The sequence below is a fragment of the Pteropus alecto genome, unplaced genomic scaffold, assembly GCF_000325575.1.
Source record: "Pteropus alecto unplaced genomic scaffold, ASM32557v1 scaffold134, whole genome shotgun sequence".
Taxonomy (NCBI): domain Eukaryota; kingdom Metazoa; phylum Chordata; class Mammalia; order Chiroptera; family Pteropodidae; genus Pteropus; species Pteropus alecto.
In genome coordinates, this window is record NW_006436283.1 from 4666130 (window position 1) to 4675721 (window position 9592).

Genomic DNA, 9592 nt, shown 5'->3' on the forward strand with positions numbered 1-9592 from the left:
TCAGTGCCCAGAGTCCCCAGTCTGGCCTGGACACTGCTTGCTTCCCCAGATGTGGGCCCCCTCCCAAGGACTCAACCTCTCCCGCGTGTGAAGAACCCCAGGCCCCCCGAGGGTTAGAGCTCCAGCCCTGAATATCTCCCTGTCTGCCATCTCACCCGAGGGTCCCGAAGGTCCCCAAATTCCACCTCGACCTAGATAACAGCGGTGCTGGCTGATACAGTTACATGTAGCTACTAGCCACGTGTGGCTCGATTTATACACCGATTGATTTAATCCTCGCACCAACTCCATGGGGCCAGCTTCTACTGTCTCCATTTTAGAGATGAGTGACTCGCCTAAGGTCACCCAGCTGGTGAACCCAGGCACTCAGACTCTGGGGTTGGCACCGCCAACCCTGGGGGATGCTGCTCTTGGTAAACGGAGATCATTGTTACTGTTCGGTCCAAATCAAATGTATCACTTTCCCTCAAACCTGCTCCTCGCCCCCCATTGCGGGTTCCCACCTGTGCCTGGCACCATCGCCCACCGAGGACGGAGCCCTCAGTCATGCTGGACACCCACCTTCCCTCCCTGTCCCTTTCATTCTCATGGCTGGCCATCACCCGTCTCATTAATCTTATGCCCTAAATAGTTCTCTAATCCAGTAGTCCTCAACCAGGAACCAATTCACCTGCCAGGGGAGGTTGGGCAATGCCTGGAGACGTTTTTGGTTGTACATCTTGGGGAGGCGGGGCCAGGGATGCCGTTCAAAGTCCTCAGCACACAGCACAGCGAGCCCCAAATGTCAATAGCGCTGCGGCTGAGAGCCCTGTCCTTTCACGCCTTGCACCCCGCCCCCACTACCTGGGCTCCATCCAGTCACGGCAATGGGTCTCCTTTAAAAAAATAAAGGGCCCCAGAGGTCTTTCCTAAATTGCAAATTGAATCATTCACTTGCCTGCTCAAAACCCATCATTGCTCTGGCATGTCAGGCCCAGACTCCCAGGTTTCAGTCTCCCTCAACCCCTCAGTCTGGGAGAGGCTTGGGGAGCAGCTAGTGTGGGTGGGACCACCCAGGTTCCCAAATCTTCCAGGATCTGGCCTGACCCTCCAATCCCAACCCTTCAGGCTCCACTATTAACCCAGAACCTAGAGGAGACTAATCCTTATACGACTCGCTCCCTGCCCAAGCTTCCTCCTCTCCACTCCCAAGAAGAGGAATTTCTCGGCCCCCTCCCTCCCAGCAGACCATAAAAGTCAGGGCAAAGGTCAGATCTTCCCAGATTCCCACAGCCCCAGCCCTGGGCTATGTATACAGCAGGTACTCAATTAAAGTTCCTTGCAAAAGAATGGAAGGTGGAAGCAATGCCGGGAGCCTCCCTTCCCCCTCCCCTCCCCGGCCTGGGGTGGGGCAGCCAAGTGTGGGGACCACTCTTTGTGGGGCACCAGGAGGAAGAGTCCTCAGCCCCAGCCGCACCTCAGTCTCGCCCCGCTGAACGGTGGAACTTGGGGCCGGGGTTTGGGGTTCGGCCCTCCTTGCTGAGCCTGTTTTTCCGGTTTCCACTGAAATTGGCCACCTTTTCAGGGTGCGAGATCCTGGTGACCCCCAGCAGGCTCCGAGGTTCTGAGACTGGCATCCAGCAACCACGGGCTGCTCCCTTGGGAGCCACAGTGGCAGATGCGCAGAGGCCCTGAGATTTCCCCATTCCCAACGCTGCACACCTGCACCCCATTTCCCGAGGCCCCAAAGCCCCGCCCACAGCTTTCTTCTGCCAGTGGGAGGAGGCATTCATTCAGAAAAGCCCTGATCCCAGAGGCGGGAGCTCTGCAGGCGGCAACACCTCCCACAGGTCAAGAAAGTCAGAAAATGGCATGGCGCATTGGGACCCCACCCACCTCGGGCAAGCCCCTGGGGGCTCTCTCATCCTGGCAGATGCCTCTGAAAACAGCAGCTAACATTCCTAGACCACTGTGTCTCTCGCCTAAATTATCTAATTTCATGGCATCCTATGCTGTGGGGATGAGCACTGAATGACCCAAGTCCAACTGGTGAAGCTAAATCTGCATCTCCTAGCACGTCCCAGAGAGGTCCCCAGGTGCTCCCCTTCCTGTCCCTTCTGGGGCAGAGGGAAGCTTGAGTATGGAGGCCAAGGGCCTAGATCAAAGCAGAGGTGAGAGAGGCTAATTACCCCGAAACGGCTACAGATTGCTAGGTGGCCCGGGAGCTAATAAACTGCGCTGTGCTCCTCCGTTTACCAACAAGTTCCGCCCTTCTCAGGCACCAGCCCCTCTGGGGAAGCCTGTGGAGCCTCCAGGATCCTTCCTGTGATCTCAGGTGACAGGTCACTCTGGCTTAGGAGCAGACGTGGGGTTGGGGTGGTCACATGCCAACCCTGTCACATTCTCCCAGGTACCATTCCCCGCTCACCCAGGCCTGGCGCCTGCCAGAAGGGATCATGAGTTCCGCCTACAGGGGAAGCTGTGTTTTCCTTTGGGGGCAATTTGAGGAGGGAACAGCCGCGGCCCGTGGCCACTACCCCAAGGGACCTGCCATCACAGGAACATTATACCTTATGTGTCTTTTCACCTTTCCTGTCCCTAAGCCTCCTCAACACACCCATGAGGAGGTAGGCAGGGCGGACTGTTTCCTCCTCATTTCACAGGTGGGGACACTGAGACTGGAAGAGGTGACACAGCCAGGGAGAGACTTGGGACAATTCCTCTCATCGGACTCCATTTCCAAAGTCAGATTCCCATGAGGCATTGCAGGCAGTGCCAAGTACCTTAATTCAGGTAAAGGCAACCTGATCTCCTCCAGCCCCAGCCTGTGGGGAGGCTGACAGCATCGCGCTCACCTGAACACTGGTCGCGTCGCCCAGCCCCCTTACCTTGTTAAACTGGAAGAGGTCCCGCTTGAGCCTCTCCCGTGCGGGGTCATGTCCGGGCCTCAGGAACCGCCTCATCGTGCTCAGTGTGCGGCCCTCTGCAGAGAGAGGGGGGCTGCTGAACACCGGGGCGAGGTGAACACGCAGCCCCAGAGCCTGGCCTGACACCCAGTCACTGCTTGGCTGAGCCCAGGCCACCGTGGGCCTCTCTCCCCAAGCCCAGGAGGTGGCCACCCCTGGGCCAGGCCAGCTCCGCCACCCTTGGCTTCCCCAAATTCCATCTGCAGACTGCAGTTCTTCTGGGAACCGGAGGGACCTTGTACCTGGAGGCCTAGGGCTGCTGCCTCTAACCTAACGCCTGCTCCTGGCCACCTGTGGCCTCATAAAGCCAGAGGGAGAAGCTGGGGGAGGAAGCCATTTAGCCAGGCTTTATAGGAACCAGGAGGCCCTGAGGTTAATTAGCTTAATTGTTAACCTGTTTTCTGAAAAACCATAAAACTCCAGCTAAACAGAAAGGGAACTTCACAAGCCTCTCTCCAGAGCTGGCTGGGAGGGGTAGCAGGGGAATGCAAAGGCTGTTCTGGGGGGCTCCCAGACCAGAATCCAGATGGGGGCAGGGGAGAGGCCCGGCAATTCGGCCAGCGCCTGGCAGCAAACTCTCAGGAAGGCACACCTGGGCCTTCTGACTTCGGGGAAGGCTGTCAGCAACTCTCAGCTTAGGCTGCTCCCATCAGCCACAGCTGCCAGGAACCTGAGTGGGGAGCGTGTAGACCATGCAGTCGGCGGGTGCTGGCCCATCCCACCCAGACTTTGGGGTCCACCCCACAAGGCTGCTGGAGTCCGTAGCCGCATCCCTAGCCTCGGGCTTCATCCCCTGGTGGGGTGTGCTCAGAAAGGCTCCCTTGCCCACGGACCCACGTGGAGGCTAATCAGGAGAAGAAATCTACGCCCAATACAGAAACCAGCTCAAGGCCCAAAAACTGTCCGCCCACTGTCGAATGCCTTCCCAATGCGAGGCGAAACTATTTCTGGATCCTCCTCGGGGGCAGGGGGAAGGATCATCTGCGCTCCAGCTTCCGGCTTCTAGAAGCTTGGCCTCCCACGGACCACAGGACACCAAGGCCTGTCCTTGGAAACAGAGGTGCTCACTCTGGGGTCGGGGCAAAGACAGGACCGTGCGGCGTGCTGAGTACTCTGCCGGGGAGGCGCAGCGGGGCACCTGGTTCAGATGGAGAGTGTCCTATGGGGGAAGAAAGTGTCTAAGCTGAGACCTAAAGGATGTCCCGAAGTTCCTGGCTTCTTGGGAGGTGACAAAATTTAACCACTGCGTATGAAAGAACCCTGTGTAATCAAAGACTGGGGGCTTCCTGAGGCATTGCATGGCAGAACTGGCAGGGGCTGGCGGGGGGGGTTCTTCTGGCAGAGCAACTGAGAGCTGGCCATGCTGGCAGGAGTCACCCCACTCGGCAAAGACAGACATCCTGGGGCATTCCAAACAACATCCCAACTGAGCATAGGCAGAGACCAGCCCTCAGAGCACCATCACCTTCTGGGGACACCAAAAAGGCCGCCACGTGCAGGAGGGGAGTGGGGTGGACATGAGAGGTTTGTGCCTTTGCATTATGGGGAAGCCAGAGCAGAGCGGGGAGCCCCACTGCCCCTCGAACAGCAGGTAGGTAGGAAACTCCCAGGTGCCCACCTGCCCTCTGAAGTGGTGAAGGGAACAAAGGCGGGACAGTTCTAGAGGGTTCCTGGGCTGGGAGGGAAAACAGACTCCCTGGTGACAAACAGCTGAGCTGTGGCCTAGCATTCCAGCCCTGCAGAGGGCCCCGCCTGGGCTGTGGGGGAGGGCGCTGGAGTTCCCAAGTCGCCCACTCCAGGTGCTGGGGGTGCTCTCTCCCTTCCTGGGCCTAGGGCATTGGCTCAGAAGTCAGAGGAAGCTGTGAGTGGCACCCTGGAGCGGTCTGTGGGCTCTAGGGAGAGGCTGCCCTGGGCTCTGCCCTGTAGGACCCATCGGAGCCATGGGGTGGGAAGGAGAGGGCACAGGGCCATCTGTGCCAAGGACCTGCACAGCCTCCAGGGTGACGGGGCGCAGTCCTGGGGGAGGAGGTGCAGGTAGGAGGGACAGAGGCAGGATGTGGAGCCGGCGGGAGACAGCCCCGCCCAGAGGGCAGGTGGGTGCTCCACCCACTCAAACGCCCCGCGGAGCACCTGCTGCCTACTAGGCACTGGACCAGACTCTGAGGTCGTTTTTGTTGCTATGTGAACATTCTGCCCAAGTAATCCATGGTCACTTAAGAACGCAAACAATCCGGAGGAGACAGTCCTCCCTAAACCCCACCACTCAGGGCAGCACAGCGGGGTGTGGGTACACGGCCGAGGCCCAGTGGCTCCTCGGTACTCCACGCTGTGAGTGAGGCACACCTAAACGCCGATCCCACCGGCCTCCCTGGAAGGTGAATGGAATGTCCCCATTTGGCAGACAAGGAAGAGGACCACAGAGGCCGGGCCACTCGCCCAAGGTCACTGGAGGAACCAGAACTCGGGTTTGACTCCAGGTCTGGCAACCTCCCAAATCTAAGGGCTCTGGGAGGCAGCGAGGGATGGCTGCTATGACAGGACGGGACGCCTAATCACCCCCCTGCAGTTAAAAGGCACAGACACGTGCGCACACTCACGCCCACTCGCACGCCTTCGGCTCAGAGCCAACCAAGCAGCTGGGGCTGGGGGCTGGCCGCTGCTTGTGGGGTGCTGGTGACGTCTGGCTGGGCAAGGCTCGGGGGGCCTTGCATGGACCTGTCGCTCATTGCTCAGGGGGTTGGGACCCCTTTGGCTTGGGGTGACGGAGCCAGGACCAAGGCAGGGCAGACACAGCATCTGCTCCAGTCCACCTTTGGTGTAGCTCCCAATACAGAAATGACTGCCCCGGAGAAGGCATAAAAGGTGCCACCTCTTCTTGAAGGGTGACAGGTCAGGGACTGGCTAGACTCGTCCAGGGAGACCCTTAGCTCCACATGCCCCAGACAAGCAGGTTCTCTGCAGACAAGCTCAGGAAACCGAGCCTGGAGCTTCCTGGTGTGGAACAAATCCTACCTACTCAGTGTACCCCTGAGAAAGGGAACATATGGGAAAGAGCCCAGGGCTTGGTACCAACAGCCAGGCCTCAACCATCACAGCTCAGCTCCTCCAAGATAGGTGGTCTACCTAGGTAGCTCCTGGAGGCCCAGCGAGCTCGTCTGTAGAAGCAGACGTACTCCCTCTGCACAGGTCTGCTGGGAGCCATGCTTAGTGCCCAGGGCCTGGCACAGCTCCTGGCACAGAACAGGCAGTCTTAGGACTGGGGATACAACAGCGACAGACCGACAAGATCCTTTATGTCACCAGGCTAACATCCTTTCAGGGGAGAGTGTGATGACTCACAAATATACAAATTAGTCAGCAGGATGGTTTCAGAGATCAGGGCCAGCAAGAGAATAAAGGAAGATGCTGAGATAGAGTGACCAGGCTTTGGCGGTCGGAAGGACTCAGTGACCACTCCTGGGTCTGGGCCCGGGCATTCGCTGTGCCTTCTGCGCAGGGCACCGTCCCTCCAGATACTCACGTGCCTCCCTCCCTCGCCTCTACACCAGTGTCCCTCCCCTGACACGCTCTCTCTACTTCCCTGCTTTGTTTTTCTCCTTAGCGCTGGCCACGATGGCCTAGTTTACTGACTGAGCTTATGACCTGTGCAACTCTCCACAAAGATATTCTTACTCCGGGGCTTTGGCCCTCTTTTTCACTGCGGCACCCCGCGTGTACCCTGAATGAATGAATGAACGGAGGTGGTAACATCTCCGCCCAGACCTGAATAATAGGAAGTGGTGAGCCTCGGTAATCAGGGGCAGGGCGTGTCAGGAGGAGGAGGGTGGAGAGGCCGAGGGCAGGCAACGAGGAGGAGCCGGTCGGGAAGGGCAAAGAGCTTCCATCTGACTCCACTGGGAACCAACTGGCAGTCCCAGGCAGGGGCTGATGTGGTCTGCCCTCCCCTCCACCAAATCATGTCCCTTTGGCTTGGCCCTGTGTTGGCTGGTCCATCTATGCGTCCAGCCCTGACCCCAGGCCCCAGTCACGGTGGTTTCCATGCTTCTGTCTGAAATATCTTCTAGCCCTTCAAGTGACACATCGAAAATCACCTTCCAAAATACCCTCTGAACCCATTCTGACCACTCTCGCCCTTAGCGCTTGCCCACACCTTATGCTAAAATGGTCCCCAAAACTGCCGTGGGTATGGGCACCCACCCGGCTCTGAGAATGTTCTCCCCAGTCTTGTTCAACTAGACATCAAGGTATTGGCAACCTAAGTAGCCAGCAACAGGGGTACAGGGGAGCATGCTCGGCACCATGAAGGAGGGCTTGCGGTCACTACAAGGGCAGAAGACTAACGACATGGAAGCATACACGCAGCGTATCCAGGAGTCAGGTAGAATCCAGGAGAAAAACATCCACAGAAATAGACAGCACGTTGGAAGGCATACGGAATTAGTGTCGATTTTTTTTTCTTTTGGTTTCTCTGCCTCCCGGGCCGGGCAGGTAAGAGGATGGAAGGGGAGAAGGCGTGAGGCTCAGGCAGGGGTCTGGTGTGAGGGCCGCCCTAAGCTCTCGGCGGGCGTGAACGCTCCTGATCTCTCGGCTGGGTTGCCCTTCAGCCACGTTAACCTGGACAGGGGAGAGGACACCCCTGCTGACACCGAATGGGCACAAAGGCAGGGAGTAGACAGGCAGGTGGAACCAGCTGTGTGACTTAGGGCTCCGGGGTCCTGAGACAAAAGGACATTACTGTTTCATAGGCTCCGACCAGCAGGGCTGTTGTGAGCTTCTACAGGAGGGCCTGTGAGGGGTCCAGCAAACTCTTGGGTGCTGTACACTTCCACGCTGCTACTGCCACATGGGGTGTGGGAGGAGAGCCAAGTTCAGGAGTCCCAGCAGCTGGAGAGCCCCCCAAGTCCAATGCCAAAAGGATCTGAGGCAAAGTTACTGGGACGTAAGGAGCTCTGAGGGTCCTGGCTTCCTGCCCTAGAGATGCCACCTGGCTAGAAACGACTCTTGAGAGAGGGACTTCCCAAGAAGAAATGCCTTCCCCGCCGCTAAACCTCTAAAGACTGCAGTGGCGGTCTCTGTCCCTGACCGGACCTGAGCCGCCCTGCCTGCTTGGGCCTGCTCTATTCCTCTGGGAGTGGGCACTCGGGGTTGAGGGCTGGGCCACACAAGGCTTCCTTATTCCTCACACAGATATGTGCCTTCCGTGTGGATCTAGCCTGAGAGTTCCCCGTGGGCAGCTGACCTAACAATTTCCTTCTCTTGTCACTGCTTGTCACCGCCAGCCAGTGAGAATTGGTCTCCCCATACCCCGATGCCCGCCATGGGGAAAAAAAAAATAGGAGAGCTGTCTACTTGGCAACAGGTTAGCAAATTCGCACCCTGTCTTCCCTTCCCATCTTCTGCCCAGACCCTGTGGCCAGGACATGCATGGACTCTGCCCCACCCCTGCGTCTCAGGAGCTCAGAAGAGGCAGTAGAGGCAGAAGAATGAATAACTATATGGGGGTGGACTTGTTTTGGGCCCCCTACTATAAGCAGCAGTTTTCACTGAGCTCAGGAAGGAACAAAGGGGTTTCTAGACCAGAATGCTCATCCCACACTGACACTGCTTGGGATGCCTGGGCTAACTGGTCCCCATAAGACCAAGGCCTGGCCAAGCTCGGCCAGCCCTTCTGTGTAATAGGCCAGCCCCCCGGAAGGTCCCTCAATATTTTGGGCAGTTCCATCCATCTGTGGGCAGAGGTGACATCCAGTGTTAGGACTCTAGACATCTCGGGCCAAGGGAGAGAAGGCTCCTGGAGACGCAGTCAGCACCCTCCCGTGTTTGGGACCTCCAGAAGCACACACAGCATGAGGTTCAGTCCCAAGCTCTTCTCTGCCCTCTGCCCATACCCCCCACAGCCTGCCACCACCGAAGAAGCTGCCCTTCCTTCCCCAACATCCTGTGTGAGGCCCGTGTGTGGCTTTGGCCTCTAGTCTGCGTCTGCCGGGTGTGAGTACACCCCTGCACCTCCTACTGAGGGGAGACGTGACGTAGGGCTCTGCGGGACTGGGGCAGCTGCTGACCCCTCTAGCCTCTGTCCATGCCAACGCAGATGTGCACGGCTGCTTTGCAAGCACCCGTGTTCCCCTGGGAAACCCAATCTCTCAAAGGTATCAGGCAGGCCCTTGGCCAGCAGCTTAGCAACCAAACCTTGGCTCGAAGGGCACCCATGGAGATAGGACTCAGACAACACACACAGAGAGGGGGCAGGAACCAGAGAACTTGTGTCGCTGCCGTTGTTGGGCAGTAAGAGACTGAGTGTAAACTGTAGCCAGATGCTACTTTAGGCACTTTACATACATCATCTCGTGTAATTCTTACAATTACTTATGAAATAACCAATCCCAAGAGCTAATGAGCCCGAGCAGTTAGTAAGAGTCCAAGTCTCTGCACTCCAACCCGACAGCAGGACCGTCTGCTCAGTACAGGCCTCTCCCCCAGGACAAAGGGACTGGCCAGCAGCAGCCTGGTTGGGAGCACTGGGGACCCGCAGCCAGAGCTCAGCCTGCCCTTCCTGGCTGGATCCAGGTCAGCTGCCACTCCCACCTCCCTACTGTCCATCCTAAGGAGCCACAGCGGCTGACATCCTGAGAGGGCCCCCCCTCCCC

General features: G+C 58.0%; 1 protein-coding gene across 10 annotated transcripts in view; it reads right to left on the minus strand.

Annotated features, from left to right (window-relative positions):
• The window catches only part of LLGL2 (LLGL2, scribble cell polarity complex component), a 31639-nt gene that overhangs the window by 17580 nt on the left and 4467 nt on the right, over positions 1 to 9592 (minus strand). For 9 of the 10 annotated variants that reach the window (XR_003046458.1, XM_015589811.2, XM_025047151.1 and 6 more), the window contains exon 2: positions 2868 to 2962. Coding sequence is in view for 9 of the 10 variants with exons in the window: in XM_015589811.2 (XP_015445297.1) it covers positions 2868 to 2942 (75 nt within the window). In the remaining variant the exon portion in view is untranslated. Of the gene's footprint in view, positions 1 to 2867; positions 2963 to 4013; positions 4105 to 9592 lie in introns of those variants that run through there. The other variant, XM_015589812.2, reaches the window with a different exon arrangement.